This window comes from Drosophila guanche, unplaced genomic scaffold (assembly GCF_900245975.1).
Source record: "Drosophila guanche unplaced genomic scaffold, DGUA_6, whole genome shotgun sequence".
Lineage (NCBI taxonomy): Eukaryota > Metazoa > Arthropoda > Insecta > Diptera > Drosophilidae > Drosophila > Drosophila guanche.
In genome coordinates, this window is record NW_022995753.1 from 1,992,676 (window position 1) to 2,014,317 (window position 21,642).

At 46.6% G+C, this 21,642-nt stretch overlaps 2 protein-coding genes across 4 annotated transcripts in view; one reads left to right on the top strand and one right to left on the bottom strand.

The window, feature by feature from the left end:
- Positions 1 to 21,642, top strand: part of LOC117588359 — a 74,884-nt gene that overhangs the window by 24,793 nt on the left and 28,449 nt on the right. For all 3 annotated transcript variants that reach the window (XM_034279574.1, XM_034279572.1, XM_034279573.1), the window contains exon 3: positions 10,227 to 10,615. In XM_034279574.1, the coding sequence (XP_034135465.1) occupies positions 10,227 to 10,615 (389 nt within the window). The remainder of the gene's footprint in view (positions 1 to 10,226; positions 10,616 to 21,642) is intronic.
- LOC117588361 (protein UBASH3A homolog) lies at positions 19,513 to 20,571 on the bottom strand. The gene is made up of 2 exons (XM_034279576.1): positions 19,899 to 20,571; positions 19,513 to 19,840 (listed from the first exon to the last, which is right to left on the bottom strand). Exons 1-2 carry the CDS (start codon positions 20,515 to 20,517, stop codon positions 19,602 to 19,604), a joined length of 858 nt encoding a protein of 285 aa, XP_034135467.1. The 5' UTR covers positions 20,518 to 20,571; the 3' UTR covers positions 19,513 to 19,601.

Consider the following 21,642-nt stretch of genomic DNA (forward strand, 5'->3'; position numbering starts at 1 on the left):
TTTTGACGTGCAATTTTTGGGGGCTTACCTTTCCTATTACTTCTGATACTGTGCTCCCTCTATTGTGAGTGTGTGTGTGTGTGTGTGCTGAGGTAGAGTAGAGGTAGATAGCAAAATGCTTTATTAATTTAGTGTGTGCCAGGCCACGACCATCAAGATGGTTGCCCGCAAGCCCACACAGGGCGCCACGGTGCGAGGAGCCGGACTCTGGTGTAGGGAGTGGGTGAAAGCGTGTTAGCCAGACAATCGAGCCTAATGATTTATGAACTAGGCGCTGAGCATAGCTTTGGCCATTGCCGCACACATACACATACACATACACATACATACATGCATTCATACATCTGTAAGTACATTTGTATATAGCCATGGGCATGGGCATCGGCATGGGCTCTTTGCCAATTTTGCCTTTACCTTGGTCTGGTCTCTGGCTTGGCTTCTGGTTTCTGCCTTTGCTGTGGTCGTGCTCTCTGTGGCGGCGTCTTCGCTGGACACCCTGGATGATATATGACGCTGTAGTTTAGCGACTGCTTAAATGAATTTTTCACACTGCAACCATTCCATGCTGTTGACTCCGAACAAAAGTCGCCCAAAGTGCTGGCGGGGCTGACAATTATGGGTAATTTTCTCCACGCTCAAGCCGAAGAGTGGCATATGGCAGATCGGAATATTCATTAAACACACACACACACACACACACACACACACACAAAACACCCGCGATTTCTCAGAAATGTCCAATAGAGATGCAACACAAGCTTTACCTTCTATCGATAGGTTTTCTAGACTGCGTGAGTGCGATATATGTACGTATAATGATTGCTCTTCCAGGGAAGAGCCTGCATGCCTCGCAAGCAATATTAATTGATTTACCATGAAAATGGAATATAAACCGAGAGAAACAGAGAGCCGCTGTTCAACTATCGATAGAGATAGGCTGTGCTGTAAGTGTCGATATTCTGGCAGTGCTGTCAAAGTTGTACTTTGTTTTTTAGTAGAGCACCAGAACACGTAGCAGCACGCGTCGTTCGAGATCAGAATTAAAATTGAAAAGACAATTTGGCACGATAAGAAATATGTCTCAGTTCGCGTTGCATCGTTTGACCCAAGAGTGTGAGGAATGGCGTCAAGCACCAGTTCACGGATTTGCTGCCCATCCCGTACAATCGATTGATGGAACCCTAAATTATATGGTCTGGAATTGCACCATACCTGGGGAGGAGGGGTCGGTGTGGCAGTACGCGCGCTACAATTTGCAGCTCACCTTTGACACTCACTACCCGGCATCGTTGCCGCAGGTGCGCTTCGAGCTGCCCATTTTTCACCCGAATATCAATGCGGGTCGCTACTTGGCCGTGTCAAAGTTCAATCCGGACATTGCCAGTCCCTCGATCAACATCAAAAGAATTCTTTGGGCCGTCCAGATCCGCATGGAAATGCCGGACGTGTCAGACATGTCGAATAAGGTGGCCCACCACATGTTTTGCTACAAGTCTGATGAATATTACAAGAAATTGCGTGAGCAGTCGCTGTGGATTGCTAAGGTATATCCTTCGTTGAAAAAGTTCAAAGATGAAGAAACAGACGAAGAAACAGACGAAGAAACAGATGAAGAAACAGACGAAGAAACATACGAAGAAACATACGAAGAAGATAATGCCATGGAGTAGAAGAGCTGAAAATCAAAGCCAACACACAAATTACACACACACACACACACACAACTGAACACACAGGGGCTGCCATGTAACACATAAATACACAGCTACATAAATGCACATTTCGGTTGCTAGTTGCCCACAGTGGTGGTGCTGTGTCACTCAGTTCATTTTGGTAGCAATTTCGCATTTCTGCAATGTCATCCTGCAGCTGATTGCTGAGTGTCTGACAGCGTTGCAGCTGCTGCTGCAAAAAAGTTTGAGTGGCCGAAAAGAGGGCTTTTGGCCACAGGAAATACATAAATTCGTAAGTGCAAGTATTCGACCAGTTGCCGCCGGGGGAAAACTTTAAGCGCTCGACTGGACGAGAATCGTACGAGGCATTTTCGTCAAATCAAGTGGCCACTTCTGAGCGTCATCATTGGCTTTCAACTTTTGCACATTTAATGCGAGAACATTCACCATGTCGCGCCAGCAATGCGAATGGATGCAGACACGGATGCCTCTCCGTGTATTTCCCTACGCATGCCAAAAATATCAGTTCCATGTTGTTCATCTCTCTCGGGAGGGAGAGCCACCACTTGGGAGTTGTTTCATGTTTTTAAGTTCACTTTAAGTAGCACAAAGTTAGTTTTTATGCTTGACACACGCAAAACTTGGCTATCAGCCGATAAAAGAGCAGCTAAAGGCTTTAAACTTTAAGAACTTGTCATCAACATTCCCCCCCCCCCCCCCGCCCCACCGTCCTGTGTCGCTGCTCCGAGCTGCTTTTAATGAAGCATTCGGCGTGCCAGGAGCCACTGCCACTGGGACCCAGCTAAGTGCCAAGCTGCTAAAATGTATAATGTACATCCTCCATGCATAATAGCTGCACCCCACAGATTCCTTATGGCAAGCCAAACAACGCTCTGAGCAAGTTGCATAGCCAGATAAAAATGTATTCAAGGAACATACGCATATTTCTTGACATACAAGTAATAACTTTACTGAGAGGTTTCCTTGTCTTATGGGTTGCCAATCCAGCGGATGTTTTCTTCGCTCATTCATGGCACTTGGACTGTTCTTTTGTTATTAGCTAATTAGAGAGGCTAAACAGTGCTAACAGCATTAATAAATGCTTCGACCTTCGACCACTTCAATTTCTTGTAATTTATGTTCCACTTTTTGACTGCCATTTTCTACTTTTGCCCCAGCTCAGTCGTCCATTTGTGTCAACACTCTTGTGCTCTTGGCCAACACTAATTAACTGACTTTGAAAAGGTAATTAAGTCACACCCCAGACAATGTCCAGCCCCACTGTCCCACTTGAGTGATTGTGGGCTGGGAATAGATCATTTCACAGGCAAGGGTTTAATCAATCATTGGAGCCATTGGAGAATGCAAAACAAACAGCAGCTGAAACTTGCTCTTACAATTTAGTTGCCTGATGAAAAGTACCTGAAATATTACTGAGTGATCGCAGACATTTTGCATAATTTGTAATCTTTCGCAATGTTGCTCCTTGAGCAGAGGCTCGAGCTGCTTGACATTGGCATCTACGGGCTGTTGCTGTGGGTGTCTGTGGTTGGCTTTTTATGCAGAATTGTGGCTTAAGCCAGTGGCAAGCCAGAAGGCACGCACAGCAGGGGGGAAATCAAATCAAATCAAATCAAATCAAATAAAGCAAAGTTGAGCAGATTCATGGACTCGGCTCAAAGGCAGGACAGCAGCCTAGGCAACAGACACGCCGGAACGGGCAAAAACAATGACAAGATATTCCCAAGATGCAGACATGTGCACTTGGGGCCGAAGCCAAGGAGCTGACAGATTTGTTACACTGCGAAACAGAAACAGAAACAGAAACATTTAAGCATATGGCATTTTTCACTCACAATTTGATTGAGGCACTCGAACCTTGTCTGCGATCTGTCTGGGGAACTCGTGGAATGCATCTCCAGCTGACAAGCGATAAAGCAAAAGTACGTTCAAAAATATCTCTGTGTGAACTAATGAAATCAAATCAATCTCTTTGAGTTGCCCACACAGCAGGTTATGGCCTGGTCGATGGCCTCGCATCCACATTTTGTGGGCCAGTGTGTGGCTGTGCTGGAAACCGAAACTTACCCCAGCTGCTGTAAATACAAATTGGATTATATTGCAGTGCGTGCCAAAAAACAGAAAGACCAAGTCCCAGGTTCAAGGATGTAGGAGTGGGATCAGATTAAGTCGCTGGAATGCGGAACGTGGCCAATATGCTGCTGCTGCTGCTGCTGCTGCTGCTGCTGCTTTGGCCATTGAGGTTTTCTCTGCTGCCAAGGAGCTGGAATTTTTTGCAAGCTGGCAACCCACAACAGTTGGTTGTCCTGGGCGATGGTGTTGCAGATGAAAGGACACAAGGAGGCGGCGGCGGTGGTAACTAATTAAAGTGCGTACACTGCCCCTCGCCCTCAAGCCCGTCCCACATGTATGTGGCTCCAGCAGTGTTCAGTTTTCAGTATCCAGAGATGTGGCCCACTTCAGTTGTTTGGGGGAAATTATGTTTGAAGCAAATTCGTAAACAAGTCTTAATGTGCACCAAAGCGTGTATTTCCAAGGGTGCTGTGCTGCAAGCATAGATGGGTCGGGGAGAGCCCTAAATTGGGGGGACATGGGCATGGGCATGGGCATGGGCATGGGCATGGGCATGGGCCTAACCACCCATCTAATAATGCTGGGCGCCCGCCAGACATGAATTTAGCATTTATCTAGCGCCACTTGAACAACGTCCTCGTCCTCGTCCTCGTGCTCAGCGTTCGGCGTTGGCGTTGGTCCCTACTTCGAGGCTGACAATGAAGATGAAGATGGCGTCGGCGTCGGCACAAAGTTTAAGGGATGCGATGGAGGAGGCGATGTGGTGGATTGGCTGGGTGATTGATGCTGGGTGGTGGTGGCTTGGTGGCTTGGCGGCTTGGCGGCTTGGTGGTTTGAGTTGAGCTAATTTCAACGCCTCTTAAGCGCACAGTGGTTGCGCACAGACAGAGTCTGTCTGTCCGTCTGTCTGTCCGTCTGTCTGTCCGTCTGTCTGCCAGTGTATGGCAAAGTCAAGGAGCGCCGCTGCTGCTGTGGCCCTTAAAGGGAAACTTTAACTTTGATGTAAGCCTCTCCGAATACAGCAGGGAGAATGGTTCTGGGTCAAAGCATTTAAGCTTAAGCTCTAACTTCAACACTTTCTCTCGTTTATTTTTTGGTAGTTCTCGTCCCAATGTGCACATCATTTTGGCTCCATGGACATGTCAACAGATTCTCCACTCCACTCGAGTGGCGGGGACTTATTTCATGTCTTTCATGGCCAGTAATTGTTGCTGTTGCTGTTGCTTTATGTAGATGTGACGGGGCAGGTTTTTGCCATTTTGCCAGAGCCATGTTCGAATTTGTTTCAATTCCAAGCCCAGTCATCAGCTCCAGCTCCAGCTCCAGCCAGCGACACGTACGAGGCAGCTGTGGGCCTGGCCCATGGGTTTGGTGGTGAAGCAGTCATGGGAGCTGCTTTTGGTGGCCAGTCAAGAGTGAAACAGCGCTGTTAATATAAAGTAGGTAATTGAGATGGAAAGTGAATGAGGAGAGGACTCTCCCAAGGTTCCTTCTGCCTACAGCCCACAGCCCACAGCCGCCAACCTCCAGGCTCTGCGCCTCCTCGAACTTGATCAAATTAATCAAGTACAGTGGTCGCCTCCACGCTCCTTCCATTGCTCCTTCTTTTCTTCGTGCTGATTCAGCATTGTGGCTATCAAATCATGCGTGGGTCTGCAGACAATGAATGCACATAAAAATAATAATTGGAATTGGAAATGAAAACAATTTTCATGCGCTCCTCCACATGATGTGGCACAATACGCACGTGTACTCGATGTGTGTGTGTTGGCATCATAATTCCAATCCCAGTTGCAATTGTGTGTGCCGAACCCATACACTTTCTCACCTTTCCTGCTCCAGCTCGCAGCTATTCCCGTTTGCCCTTATGCGTTGCCCTCTGGCCCAATTATCAGCCCAAAGAACTGGCGGGAAGAACGGGCAGCCAAATCGAGTGTGGGGCTATTTCAATGCTCTGCGAAAGTCAGTCGAGCCCGTAATGCGCTTATCAGTGTCACCCACACTCACACACTTCCTTTGCATATGCATGAGCATTCCATGAGCGAGAGCGAGCGCCATGTGGCATTTACGTAATGCTCGTACATCAGGCTGGGAGCCTGGGGGCACCCATGCGGCGTATGGGCAATGTTTGTGTAACAGTCTTGCACTTAGCAAGTGCTTACTTCCCAGCTAGAACTAGCAGCCGGCAGTAGTAGGGAGAGTGGGAAAACGATTAAGAAAAGGATACAACGAGCATGCCCACAACTTTCGGGTGGGGAATGTTGGGCAGGTCTTCAGTTGTCCCTCCAGCCATAAAGATCACTGGATCCAAGTGCCATGCAGATTCACAGTCCCGCCCAACATGTGCCCGGGGCACACACAATGCAAAAAGCGTAGGCAATAAAATGAAATTTTATGCCACATTTTCGCAGTGCAGGAGGCAAGATTGGGCCCTAAAAAAATATGTACTACATGTACATGTAACATGTAACATGTATATGTATATGTATATGTATATGTATATGTTACCTTTGGCTCGATCTCGGCCCCAGGCGGCCTCGTTGCATTCCTGCAAACCGAAAACCGAAAACCGAAAACCGACACACACACATTTACACATGTAAGTGCATAAAAAATGTTTATGAATTTCAGTTTATGGCGCGTAAAACACGCCAATAAATGTACCAAGGTATTAAAAACGCCTTTCCCCTCACGCCCCACGCGCCCACCCGTTGGACTTTGCCGCACTAATAAACAATCAGGAATGGGTCTAAAGTATAGGGGCCAAACGGCAAACGACAACGGGGTATTCCCCCATATTTTATTTCATTTTTTGTTCTTTTCCCTTTCCTGTTTTGTTGTGTTGTTTTTTGTTTCGTTTCTTGCTGGCTCTTTGCTGCCAGAAGGTGTTAGGCGGCCCCCGTTGGCGCAGTTCTTGTGGGCGCATGAATATTTATTCCCAAAAAGAATATTCATACATAAATATGTATATGCAAATACATACATTCGGTCCTTTGGATACTCCTTGTATTTGTTACTCGTTCGGCCTAATGCAATTTACGACACTTACGAGGAGGAGGAGCGACCAGAGCACATGTAAATTATGCCAAATTGATGCCAGCACACATATGCGACTTGTCTCCGTCTCCGTGTCCGTCTCCGTGTCCGTCTCCGTGTCCGTCTGCAAACGTGACAGATTATGGGGAAATCTCTTTGATAGATGCTCGAACCCGTACATAGTTCGAGTTTATTGCTTTGCTTTCATAACAAGAATTGGCTGTTTATTGCTTTGCGCTCTGGTTTAAGCTGAGCTGTGACTGTTCTCTAGCGGCCTTGAGCGGCCCACAAATGGCACTCTTTTTCTTCCACTCTTTTCGGAAACTCTAATGAAAGCCCCGGACAATGTTCTGTGTCCAGTTTCTGCGTGCTCCTGCATGTGCTGGGGCTTGTCGGGACTGGGCTGCCTCTTCTAGCATTCAAATGGGCTTCTTTTTTTGCTCATGTCTCTCCCCACTATGCAAATCGCGTGGGCGGCAGTGTCGGCTTGCCCTGGGACGCATCCCCTTCTTAGCAGTCGCTGCCCATTCCCGCATGCTCTGTGTTTTTGGTCTGTTTTCTCTCCTCTGCTTCTTTTTTTGAGTACTTAACGCCACGAGGAATCGCCCGAGACAACTGAAGCGCAAAAAATGCGAAAAACATGCAGGGAACGAGGAGGAGGAGCAGCAGGGGAAGTGCCGGGGGAGTGGGAGAACGGGTGCCGGCGCGTGTAATCAAAGTGTTTGGCTATCAAAGATTCAGCGGCTCCTTCTGCTTGTCGGGCCTGCCGGGCTGTGAGAAAAAGTTATGCATAAATTTTGGACATCATCTCAGCTCGAGGTTGGCCGAACCTTTTGCCAGGCTTTGGCCCCACTGCCAAAATCAATACCGGAAGCAAATTAGTTTCGTCTTCAAAAATAAAATCAGTCAACAGTCGCCACAAAAGCTGGCGAAATGCATATAAAAAACCTATATACATAGTACATACTTATGTACATATATGTGATGTAGTGGCCTGTTCCAGCGATCCTAAGTGACATTGTTTGCTGCTTGCCGAGAGCACGAGAGCCTAACAATAGCCGCACATCAAATTTTATTGGCACGAGCGTAACACTTCAATTGGGGTCATGCTCTATGATGCCTCCGAGCGGTACGGGGCCCAATCCGCTTTAGTAGACATCGGCCGGAGGCTGAGGCCATACCCAGTACCAGCCGTGGATAACAGATTTGGGTCACAGAGAGGTGCAGCCGTGCTTTCAACACAATATCTACGTACATGTGTACATATGTAATTATGTACATGAATTTCAAGATCCACACCACAAACATTTACTTTACTTTTACTACGCCAAATCTTCATATGTAATTCCAAAGCCAACGCTTGTATTGATTCTATTTCCCCATATTTGGGATTCATAGTGGTTTCCACCAAGTGTATCTGGTGCTAGAATAATGTTACGAAACGGTACCAATGGCGCTTAAAGTATTACCCTAGAATACCCCTTGCTGGGCGTTCTTCGATTTGTTAGCCACTTCATACGTTTCGTCGATTTTCACTCCGATTTTGTTGCGGCTTTTTGCAGGGCACTTTCTTGTTACGGTCTTGAAATGTTGTTTGAAGCATTTTGAAGGTAAGCGATGAGGTTCTGCACGCTCACGTGAATGTTTCCATTGAGTTTTGTGTCCTTGTGGTAGGGACACTTGGGATCGCAAACAAATCGCTGCAGGAGTCGGCCCGATGTTTGAGCCAATGAACTCTTCCGCAATTAGGATTCGAGCAGCAGACTCTGCTCCAGCTTTTTGGCCAGTAAGCCCAACGATGAAGGATACTGAACCTATTTATTGAGGAATTCCAGAAGCAAGTAGGCAAATGAATAGACGACAAAATAGTCGAACCATCCGTGTCGGAGTACAGCAGCCACCTTTTACTAGTACCAAAGAGAGCCCTTCCGGGCACAGAACAGAACAAATGGCGATTAGTAGTTGACTATCAGATGACAAGAAATATGACGCCATCAGAAACTATCCAGTCCCGCAAGACGCGGACAGCGCTAGACGATTCGTGGCATATTCCCGGCCCATAACTAGATTATGTAAAAAGAATGTTCCATTTGAGTGGTCAGATGAATGTCAAAATGCATTCCAATACCTGAAAGATAGCTTCCAGATTTTGAAAAAGAATTGTGCATAATTAAAGATGAAAACGGATCACAGACCACTGACATAAGTTCCTATTTTCAATGGTCAATCCTAGCTCAAAACCCAGAGGAATACGACTCTACAGTCGAGTATCTAAAGGGTAAAGACAATTTCGTGGCAGATGCACTGTCACGAATAACAATAAAGGAATTGAAAAACAAGACAAGACAGCAAGAAGAAAATATCTTCTCAAAAAATGGCCAATAAAACATTACGAACATTAAGAGTAGCGCTACTCAACCCGGCATTAAAAAAGCAAGGATTATGCTCAAGTTCTATTAGAAAACGAATCAGGACATAAGCTAGATTCTAAATATACAGTAGAAAACATGGGGGAAAGAGATAACATCACAATCTCTGATGGTAGGAAAAAAGAAACAAAAAGTGCATAACATTTTTAATCCTTAAACATTTGTATTTTATAACATTTGAAATTTAATTTGAAACTTAGCAAAATGAATTCAAATTCAATAATTCAATTCATGAACGAGTAAAAATGCACAAAGAAGGAACAAAAAGAACAAAATCCATCCATACCATCAATTTCAGTACATTTTTCCATTGAAACAATACAGAATAATACGAATTAGTTTTCATTTTTAAATAACTTCATAGATTACGTTATTTTTCAAAGGGAGGCAGATGGGGCATGCACACATAGGCAATACCCAGTGTCCACTCAACGTGCAACCCAATAAAAATATTAAACAAAAACCTTTGAAACAAATTGTGCAATTCAATCCATGTAGAAATGTACCAACAAAGCACATAATCAATATGTATTTAACATACAAAAATGTGCTTATGTACATCTGAATACTGATACCCGTCGGAGTGCCGATGACACTTGATCGGATTATGANATGGTTGTAGATATGTTGTGTGTTTTGTGTAGGGGGGTGGGAGTGTTGTTTGGGTTTTTTTTTTGTTTTTTTTTCGGAGTAGGTTTTGGGGTGGGGGGGGGGGGGGGGGGGGGGGGGGGGGGGTGTAACTCAATTTGGGGCGAAACTCATTTGTCGCCGTGACGAAAGAGGCGAAGCTGCCGCCGTTTCTGTTCCAATTGGATCAATTGTCTTGCTCTCGCTCCAATTGGATTTCCGTGTGTGTGTTCGAGTATGTTGCTTGCGCGTTTTCTTGCGCGCTTCCTAGCGCTCTTTCTGTTTCTGCTTCCCCTTCGCCTTCCCATTCCACTTCCACTTCTAGTTGCTCATTGTGCTCATTCTCTTGTTCTTGTTTATTTTACAGTTACGTGTGGAGGAGGGCGACTCCCTGGCTGCGTGCAGGAGAGGGAGACGGCAATAAGAGTGAAGCTGGCAAATTCTCACACAAAATGCGTCGACTAAGCAGCAGCAGCAGCAGTAGCAGCAGCAGCAGTCTTATAATCAACAAAAAACAACAGCAACAACAGCTGCTGGAGGTGAAGGAGCAGCAGCAGCAAAAGCAGGCCCTAGCAGAGCAGCGACCGAGGCAGAAGCAGAATCAGCAGCAGCAGCAGCAGCCGAAGGCAGTGAAAGAGCAACGAAAGCAGCAACAAAATCAAAGGTTAATCCCGGGCCCACGCTGCCCACTGCTGCCGCTGCCGCTGCCGCTGCTGCTGCTGCTAATGCTGCTAATTGTTGGCCAAGCAGTTTACGGTAAGTGCTACGCAAGAGTGGGAGAGCGGGAGAGCGAGAGAGCTGGAGCACGGTTAGGAGTGCGTGTGTGCGGGGCAGAGGAGGGAGGGCGTGTACATACATTTATTTATACAGGGTGAGTTTGCTGGCACTGTGCCTTGGGATACTACAAACAGCCAGGCTAAGGTGCAGCTGTGGCTCTACTTTTAAGATCATTTGCTCCAACTAAACTTATTTCCTATCAAACCAGAGAGGGCATAGAGATAGGTCTAGCTCTAGCATCTTTATGCATGTTGGCTGGTGGTGGTGGTGGTGGGACAAGAAAACATGACCGGAATGGCCAGTGGCCCTCTGTGACCTCATTAGAGGTTCATTTGTTTCCCTATTTATGCAGACACACCGATACACACTGAGATGAACACTAAGCACACACAAATGTATGCGTGTATGCGTGTATATTGGATCATCCAATCCATAGCCCCTGTGCTACCAATTGCTGCCACAAGTCGAATGCATTGCGCGCGTGTGTTCCCTTTTATCCATACAAATTCGAACTCTGCTGGTATAAATATTGCCCCAAATTGTATGCTACACAGAAGACAGAAGACTATACATTATATGTATGTACACTGTACATATATGTACATTGACTTTCGCGTGAGAGCAGGGCATGGGCTGCGTACGTTTTTTGCCTGTAATTAATTGACTCGCACATTTTTCGCATTGAGAACAAAAAGCGCAAAAAAAAAAAAGCAGAAGCAAGTCAGGGAAAAACTTTAGCCCAGACATTTGCAATGTTTTTTCCATGCATGTGCCTAACAGTCTGTATGTGTGTGTGTGTGTGTGTGTGTGTGTGTGTGTGCCTTAGAGTACGTGTAACGACAGTTGGCCGGGATGCACTGCAGTCAAGGTCGCTGGAGCGCGCTGCCATTCGGCTTGTGCTTTTTTATGCTCTCGCGTTTGTGGCAGTCGGCCAAGTTGGTCAACATGGCTCAACACACACACGCACACACACACACACACACATGCACTCGAAAAAAAAGGAGAGCCGAACCAACAAATTCAAGAATGCCAGAAGTGTCCTTCGAGAACTATCAGCTGTCGAATAATCGTATGCGAAGCCTTCAGCTACAATTGGCATATGGCTGTGGCAGCCTAAGCAACTCACTTGCCTTAACTCCCACTAAGCAAGCTGCTATCTAGCTCCTCCAACTGTGGTTTTAACCATTATCAAATCGAAGAGTATAGTGTCCCATGACCATTTTGCAATTCTACTTTTTTCTTCAAGTGTGCGAACAGGTACACACATATGTACCTGTACAAACGATTATGCCCTTTGTGTTCAATGGAAGTTGTGAGGCAACTTAATTTGTTGGCTGTTGGATTGCTCCACTTAAAGTCCACCGCCAGTCGATTCGATGCACAACACAAGTGCTTTCAATTGTTATCGATGAGTCAATTGGGCTTGATTGCGGCACTCGGTACTTACCATACGGCATGCCATCGATATGCTTACTTTGGTCTCGTATTTGCCATTAGCATTCACGATGTACATAAGCCCTTCCCTCATGAAGCAATAGTCTGCTTTTGTCCCTTGTCTGGCTGGCTAAATGTTTCATTAATTGATTAATCCAAGCACATTTGACATTGCACTCAAAATAGACTTGCCAGCGGTGAATAAATATTTACTGATGCCTGTTTAGGCACTCCTCTGATCTACGCTACCGAAAGATACCCTTGAAATTGATTACCAATTTCAAACATCCACTTTACTGTGACATTGCCAGTGGGCGTCCATTGTGTGCTCCTGTTAACCTGTTCTTTGATGTGGGGAGGCAAACGACAGTTGTGGCTCCTAATTTGCCAGTCAATATGGAAAAGGTTACTGGTAACCCGAATTCGCCCGAGAGCGAACACAAAGTAGACAAAGGCAAAAGAGATCAAAAAGGTCTCAGATGTAAGACTCGTTGACAGAGGGACGTTGGCATGTGGCCACGTGCAGAGCCAGAGAAATCCATATAATGTTGCCTTAATTTCGGGGATAATAATTTCACTAATCTCCGATTCTGGCACCGCTTCTGCTCGCCTGGTCGGACCAAAGTGGTGGAGGCAGCTGCGTACGGTCCATCCGTAATTGTAATTTAATGCAGGCACAAAATGTGACCCCGCACAATATGGAGGCGAACCGGAAGTTGGCTCTAGCCCACACACACACACACACACACACACACACGCATCCGTAGTCATCCGTAAGCAAACTCAGCCGATGGCTACACAGATTGCTTCCTTCGTGCCCAAAACTCGCCAGTGGAAGGTAGCAGGGATTGTATTGGACAAGAGGCAGCTCAAAAAGCTGGAAATTTATTCAGCTTTGGTTGCTCTAGGAACAGCCTTAGAAAGCCTTAGAAATGATGCAGCTGAAAGGGTATCATTAATGCGTTTCCCTTCCCTGTTGGCGCCAACAATTGAATAATTTTGACATGAAAAATGGCACAAAAGATTGGACTGTTCGAGCCGAGGGCTCTCGGTCCGAGTGTCACTCATGCCAATCAAGTGGAAATATTTTGCAAATGCGAAACTCACAGAGCATCAAATCGTTCACAGCTTGGACAAGGGTCCACCTTAAAGAGAATAAACTGCAAATATTATAAATGAAATGCCGTTTAATGTATGGGATTCCACAGCATTTTCATTGTAGTGTTATTGGATTTTGTGGCCAAATCGAATTTCATTGCACAATAAACGGACTACGGATCTGCCAAAGCCATAATGTGGAGGCGGTTCTGGGGCTTTGGTCAGCCCAAGAAGGTATACTTGGGGCGGGATATACTTGGGGGTTGCTTTTATTTATTTGAAATTAGAAACTGCCAACTGCTCCCAAAAGTGGCCATTAATTAAGGGCTATGAACGTCTGTAGGTTGTCCGCTGGGAGAGCAGCTTCTGGGGATTGTGTAATGACTGCAAAATGCTTACAAATAGCCATTTAGGAATTTTGAGCTGCCAGCCAGGCAGCCAGGCAGCCAGCCTTGCCAGAAGGACAGAGAACCGACGGAGCTCCGAGAGGACAAATGGGAGTGGATTGTCAGAGCTGGATTTGTAAATGATGGTCTCACCTTTTCCCCTGGAATGCGCTTGAGCCGTCCCCAAACAAATGACAATCAATTTGGCACAATTGTTTCGTATACCAGAAGGTGGTGGTCATCGTTCTCCACTGCCAAATCTGATCTAAAAATATGTACAAGTCCACTCAATAAAAGGACAACCATCAGTCGTGGGTCGTCGTGGGAGGTTCTTTAGGCAGGACTACTCGACTATTGTTGATGTTTGGCTAATTGAGTATTTATCTCAAATGTAAATAAAACAACTAACCTTTTGCCTCCGACATTCAGCCGTATTTTGATTGCATTTCGCTCACATCATTCTAGTTTATAGTTTAAGCTTCTCTATAAACTCTTTAAGCCTGTCTCAGTTGTTTGCCTTGTGTGCGCATATATTTGATGAATATTCCTAAAATACTTTACAAACTCTAATCCGCTTATATTTTATTCAAAACTGAACGATTATTTATGAATGAATGTTTGGCATACATATTTATGCACATATACCTCGTGCCCCTTCCGGGGGCCGGGGGCCACTTCCTAACTGGCAAATATTTGTTTGCCTTTTCTTTTTGTTTTGTACGATTTCTTTTCATAATGAAATTGAAGCAGATCTGGCAAATGTTAGCTTAAAGCGCTTTTCATGCTTCTGTCACGGCCCGTCGCATTTGGCCATTTTCTCCAAATGTTAGCTGACCCAATTGTGGACGCTTTGCCCGCAGGCCACCAGCCCTTCTCTCTCTCTCGCTCTCCCTCTCTGTCACTGTCTCTGTCTCGGTCTCTCTCCCCCAGTTGAGGGCAAGGAATTGGCTTTGGTTTTGGCTCTATTCAACATTAGCTAATTTGTGTGCACTTCTTGTTCCCTTTATTTGTTTTTGGGTTTCGTTTCGCTTAACTCATTTTTTCTTTCTTTCATTCCTTCTTTTTGTTTTTTGTGTGTTTCCTCTAATTTCTGCATCTTGCACTTTGTCGTGCCCTTGCCTCCTTCATTTTCTGTCACCACTTTCTTTTTTTTTTTTTTTAGCATTTTTACACTTTCCTCTTGTTTTGGTCATTGGACTTAAGTGCCATCCTTGATTGTTCTTGCTCCTCCTGCCATGACTCCAGCTCTGCTTTAGCAGCTTCTCCTTCTCCTTCTGCTCCTGCTGACTGTCTTGACACTGATTTCAATTATAAATTTTGTTGTTTTGTGTGTGTCAGATCCTCCTTTTCTCTCTCGTTTCCTCCTTTCGCGTCCATTCCATAACTTGTGTGGCACCCGTGAGCTTTTTTCCCATACAGCAATTGCTTTCGCTATCGCTTTTAATCTAAGTTTGGGAACAAAGCCCGGCCACCTCGCATCTCCTTTGCTCCTGGCTCACCTCTTACTCGCTCTGCTCTTGGGGGATCCATAGCCTGCCCTCTTGTCCGCTTGCCAGCTTGCGAGTTGAGCTCTGTGCGGTGGCATTTAAAACTTTATAAACAATGCCTGTGAATATGCGAAACTAATACTAAGATTATGCATTCTGTCTGCTTAACCCTCGACCAAAGGTAATTGGCCAAGTATTCGCAGCTTCGTCTTACCTCGTGTACCCATAAATGGCTTTGCTCTGCAGCTGTTCTCCTTCCATTCTCTTGTTTCTGATGTGGTAATCCAAGCGTCCATTAGCCCTGTCCAAGTGCATTTTATTTAACAATTTCGAGGCAAAAGGGATGCCTTAGGATAAGAGGTACACACCTTGGCGATGGAGAGCGATTTTTGTGAGATTTTGTAACTCCATATTGTAAGTATCTCTCCGCTGAGATCCTGTCCGCCTGCTGGATGGTCAAGGAATCTTTCTCCCACTTTCAGGCTGTTTTCCAAACATCGACCTACTTAGCCATATTTGAATAAGCGGAACTCTAATATTTTTTCATGCTCTTTCTGTCACATTTTGCGGGCATTGTTCGCCTGCGCTTTTCATTCGCATTCTCAATTTCTCAATTTCTCAATTTCTGCTCCCGGTGGCAGTTCCCCTTCCCTCTACCCTCCTCTATGCACCGTCTTCTGTTGCCCATGTCCTCACTCTGCCCCACGGATCTGAGTGAAAATGCAGTCAACCCTAATCAAATTTTCGCTGCAAATTGACAGTTTGCCTGCAGATTTTCATTTCGCGTTTTCATACCGCCCACTAAGCACGCACCGCCAGCTGGGGGGGGGGGGGGGGGGGGGGGGGGGTGGTGGTGCCACCCAGTGGCAGAGTTTCGATGCAGAGGTAGCATGCCTCGGTTAAAGAGTTCCGTTCGTGCTCGGTGTGCAGCTTTTTGCACTGGCTTCGTTTTGGTTCCGTTTCTGGTTCGACGTGCGCTCCCTCTTCCTGCCCCACTTGCCTGCCACTTGTGCGCCCCAGGGGCATGCAAATCGTGCGGCAGGTGCTCTGGACAGGGGACAGGGGACAGGTGGGCCATAGCCATAGTACGCTGATTTAATTTTAAATCTCTTTCTGGCCGTTCCTTTTGCGCTTGAGCTTTCGCTCAAAATTAAAATGACGTGAAGGCTTGAGGTTGTCCCGCCACTGCAGCCTCCGCCAGCACCGCAGCACTGCCCTGGCAGGTTAATAGATCATCTAGTGGGTGGCAAAATGTACGGCCAGGGATTACAGCAGGGATTACAGTATCCAGCTGCACCCTTCGTTGCTCTCAATTTGCCTGTCACAATTCAATTGTCAGGCATTTCATTTCCATTTAACCATTTTGAATTTTCTTCCTCCCGCAGCAACTTTGCTGCCAGCACCCAGTTCCCATTACCAGACCTACATACATGTCTGCTTTGTTGTACTCACGACAGCGGCAAATTAATCTCTGGCATGTCAGTCACTCAGCCAGCCAGTCAGTCAGTCAGTCAGTCATTTTGTTTGGCTTGACATACTTATTGTCTCCGACTTCCGACTTATGCCGAGTGAGTCAGTGGCGGGCGGGGAGTGAGCACAAATATTTTGTTTGCATTTGCCCAACATTTTGACGGTTCCCATTGGACATGGACACCCCACCCCAGCCCCGCTGCCAGCCATCAGTTGCACAAATTCAATTCGCAATTCGAGTAAAAAGTCGATGGCAAACAATGAAAGGCAAATGTGGGTTAAGCTGCACTCGCAAAAATTGCCCAAAACGATCAAATTTGCCAAAATGTTAAAACGGTTTTCACACGCTCCATTTGTATATGGATTTACGCAGACATATTCGAGTATATATGTAAGAGGGCTAGCTCAGCGCATGAAGCAACTATAAAGGAGGACTCGTCGTCGGCAGCGTTCCTCAGGCCATTTCCCCCCGAGCACAGTGCTTCAGGCGCACACTCCATTGTCGCTTCACTGACACTTATTGACAGCATGGTTAGGTTTCCCTCAAAAAAGCCGACGGGCCCTCCTTTATAGTTGCTTCATGGCTCTGCGTACAAGCGCGGACCCACCCCAAGAGAGCAGAGAGAAGCTAGCACAGGTCAAAGAGGAGATCGCGAGAACGAGAGAGCGTGGAAGCGTGGAAGCGTCATAGCACAGAGAGATAGAGAGAGAGAGAGCTGTCAGGCGTCAAGTTGTGCAGTCGTGTTTTGTCGTAGTTGAATAAGCCGTTGAATTTAACTTATACTCATACTTAAATAAACTATTATTTTAATAAACTTATCCTACATATATATAGCTGGTATATATGTGCAGTTTCTGTGTGCAAATATTTTAGATGTGCCGCAAAATGGATTTTCCATGCCAAACGTTTTCCAGTTCCCTTTTCCCTCAAGCGGCGATCTTTGCGGAGCAAACAAAAGTGAAAGTGTGCAATGAATTTGTATGAATTCAGCTAGGGAAATGAAAGGAAATATTAATTTAGTTTGATTTAGATGCAAAAATGCGATGCATGTTCAAAGTGTGTGAAGTTTGAGTTGAAATCAAACATTAGGCCGTGGGCGGGGTGACATGTCCGCTGTGGTCGCACAATTTCCATCCAGATGAGCCGAAAATGTTGTAATAGAGCGGAATTGTCAGCCCTGTTGGTGGTGGGTGGCTGCCTGTTTAGGGACAAAAAATGTCACAAAAGGGAAGGTGAGGTGAGGTGAGGTGAGTGGAATGCATAGTTGATGATTGGGTTTTCCTCTGCCCCATTGAACTGCATAAACCAACAATTAGAAGCTGCTTCCAGTTTTATTTACTTCCCGCGGAAGGGGTGTGGGTAATGAGCATTGTAGAGCGAGGGAGGGTTGCGGTGTGTCCAACACATAAACTCTCTCTCTCGGGGGCACGAGGCACAAGGCATGGCGTGCATCTTTTGTTGCCGCTGCTGCCATGTTTTATTGCTAATTGCAACTTCAGGTGGCATTGTGGCTTCTGCTTCGACAGCATCCCATCTGTTTGGGCAAACAGCGTCGCCATGCCCCTCGGGTGGCATCTCGCTCTCTGCGAGTGTCTTTATCTTGTGGCAGTGTGTTTGTTTGTGGCACAAAAATAATAAAACTGATTTTATTTATGTGCTGCGCCAGACCCAAAATTGAAATTCTGCAACACGAGCAAAGCGTTGCATGTGGCATGGTGGATGTGTGGCCAAAAAGTGCTTGCCAAATACACATCGCGCCTCTGTCCCGTCCCTCCAGCTGGGTGTAAGCTCTTCCTTGCTTATTGTTATCCGAGTGTAGAGAGGATCCTTTAGCCGCATATTTATGCCCACGCCCAAGGCAGGACCATTTCGATATGTTCCTTTCTGCTTACGGCCCGCAAGCAATGGCCTGCCAAAAGTTTGCCATTTGGGGAATGGTGAACGCGGGCACGAGGCATGACTCCATGCGGATCTCACGGCTGCACATATTTTGTGCGGACACAATATGGAAGCGGAAGCTCTTCATTCATTCGATCCATCAATCACATTCCTTTGTATTCCACTCTCAATGGCCATTCGCATTTACATTCACAAATTGCAATAATCATCCGCCTTCAGTGACTGCCTCTCTCTCTCTTTCGCTCTGTTGCCCTGTTTTAGCCACATTTACTGCTGCATTTTCCAATGTTAATTGCGCGCTATGGCAGAACCAAAAGCAGTAGCATTTTCCACATTCCTCTCTGGCATGGTGGCATTTGGGGGGGAATTTCCCGCAGAAGCCCGACGCTAACACCGGCTTTACATCCCCTCGATGCCTCTCTTTGCTGCTCGACAACCACTTGGCTGCGTTGCCATAGATCCTCGTAATCCCCCCTTTAAAGCGAATGGAGGAAAGCGCTTCCAATATGAAACTCCAAATTGCTGGCACTGCCAAAGGCAAAAGCAAATGCAAAAGCAAAAGCAAATGCAAAAGCAAAAGCTTTAAATATTCATTATTCATTTTATGCGCTGTATTAATTAACGCTGCCAGCGACAATTACCCAAAGTTTCCTGGCTTACAAATATGAAAGCAGTTACCATGGGAGTTTATGTCCATTCATCAAAGTCACTGTCCCCCAGTCTTTGGGTATTAATTTTATGAAAACACAAGTGGTATTGTCCACGTTTCTGTTTACGTAATTGTTTTCCAAATGTACAAAGGAGCAGCAGCTTAGGGGCACAGCAAACAAGAGCAGTACCACATTAACAGAAGCAATAACAGACGCAGCCATAGCAGATGCTTAACAGCAACAGATGGACAACAGATCGAAAGCACTTAACAGCAGACACAATATTAACAGAAGCCGTTAACAGCAGCAACTGCAGAGAAGCAGAGGAATAACAGCCACAGCAAGCAGTAGCAGAAAGCAGTAACAGCAAGCAGTAACAGCAAGCAGTAGCAGAATTTTATAATAATTTTAACATCTTGCAATGATCCTCAATTTACTCTATTCGCTTCTCTCAGGTGGCAGCATAATTACTCAAAATTTAATATGGATTATTGTGTGGAAAGATCTGTTACCTCAATCAGTCGGGCAGTCGGGCAGCCATCAGATGGTCGCCAGGGCATTCCACTTGAAGCGGCGATTCTTGGAGTGAGTCACAGGCAGGCACTCGGGGTCGACCAGCTTCCAGACGCCATTCACCTGCTCCACGGTGGCCAGACTGCAGTAGGGGATCTTGTGCATAACCTGAAACAGCTCGTGGCTGCTCCGCGGAGAGCCGCCAGTCAACTGGCGGGTGCAGGTGTCCAGTGTCGTTGCATGGGCCACCACCAGGCTGTTGCCAGCTGCAAGAAAGCGCAAATACAAAGACCGAAACCATCAGCTCCATGCCATGGGACATACTTGTGCGCTCCAGCAGCTGCAGCAGGACGTCATGGTTGCGCGTATAGAACTGCTCTGTGGACTCCTTCAGGCGGGTGCTCAGCTGCCCCGAAGCCTGAACGGGCTGATAGTTCAAGTCGATGTTGTAGCTGGCCTCAACCAGCTCATTTTTGGTCAGCCAGTCGGGCACACCGCTGGGGTACCAGCCCATCCACTCGAAGAATCCCGGCTCCAGCTTGATCTTGTGCTGTCCGCCCTGCTGCAGGCCCTCCAGGGCACTGGCGCACGTCTGAATGCAGCGATAGGCGGGCGAGCAGTAGACGTGATCGACCTGCACCTTTGCCTCCAGCAGCGCCTGGCCGATGAGGTTGGCCTGAAAGACACCCACATTGGTCAGCGGCGAATCGTTCTGCCAGCCCCTGGGGCTGTACCTGCGACGCGGCAGCCGCTTGGGCATATTGAGGTCCTGCCGCATGTAGTTGCCAAACTCATCGAAGCAATAGGGCAGCCACGTGCCAAAAGTAAAGTCCACTCGCTCCCCATGTCGCATGATGTACACCTTGCGGTTCACCGCCGCGGAACCCTGCACGAGGCTCTCGTCCACCTCCTGCTCGGCCATCGGTGCGGAGTACGCTGACATGCTGCTGGAAGTCTCACTGTGGCCTGCGTCTCTGTGCTGAATAATTTCGGAATGTGCTGCTAAACAAAGCTAATGACAAATAGGTACAGCTTTGCCTGGGAAGCAGTGATGAGAGGGAGACTCGATCAACTAGAGCCAACAATTGGCAAGAGACTTTCCATTGAGAGGTACACAGTATCTCCCTCTGTTGGGATATTTTGAATCCAAAGATCTTACTTGCTTTCACTCGATGGAGCTGAGACTTTGCTGGGAATTGGCTCTGCTAGTTGCCCGAATCAATTTGCTGCCTGCTCGCAGCTGCTCGAGTGTGGAAGTGAGTGAGTCCCGCCGGGGGGCCCAGCCACTTGCTCAATGGTAAAGCAATGTGCAGACTGTTTGCCCACTCAATTATGGATTGTCGTATTTACCCAGTTCGAGGCCACAGTCCCATTGGATGTCAATGTCCTGCGGGCTAAAAGATTAATGCATGCTGGCAGGGCAGCGCTCTGCGTAAACATTTAATTTATTCAATAGAGTTTTCTAATTTTCAAAGCTCTTTCTGTTGCCGTTGCCGTTGCCGTTGCTGTGGCTGTGCGGCAGTCGGCTTCCAGCAATTAGTTAATCATGAGAAAATTATGTGCTTTGTGAATGCAGCTCCAAAACGGAGCCCGGCCCCCAGTTGTCAGACGAAAATTGTAATGCAAACTGTAAATTATTATGTACTTAGTTGCATTTTGCAGACTTTTGCGACTGCCATCGCCAGCAGGTCCTTCGCCCGCACTTGCCAGCAAAACTGGCTGTTTTAGCCTTTTCTCGCCACGCTGGCACAGACAATACAAAACGAAATAAATAAATATGCGCAGTCACAGACAAAGTCACAGTCACAGTCACAATCACAATCAGAGTTGCAATTATGCCCAAAGGCGCACAGTGGTTGGCAGCCAAATGAAGTCTAAACTGAACCGTTCTGTGTGTCAATTCATTGATGTGGAATTAATGCGTTTTCAGTGAATTTAGAGGCAACATTTAGTTACTTGCAACATGCTCAAAGGGGCTAAGTATCATGGGAGCGTGTGTAATTCATTTTGGTGCCATTAGCAGCCACTGTGCCGGACTCGTTCCACGAGCTGGAATGAAATATTTTTG

What these genes read in the sequence shown, in the direction of transcription:
- LOC117588361 (XM_034279576.1), bottom strand. Translation starts at nt 20,517, where the DNA reads ATGTCAGCGTACTCCGCACCGATGGCCGAGCAGGAGGTGGACGAGAGC. An exon ending in GCAGCTGCTGGAGCGCACAA is followed by an intron (nt 19,841 to 19,898) that starts GTATGTCCCATG and finishes GCTTTCTTGCAG; the next exon opens with CTGGCAACAGCCTGGTGGTG.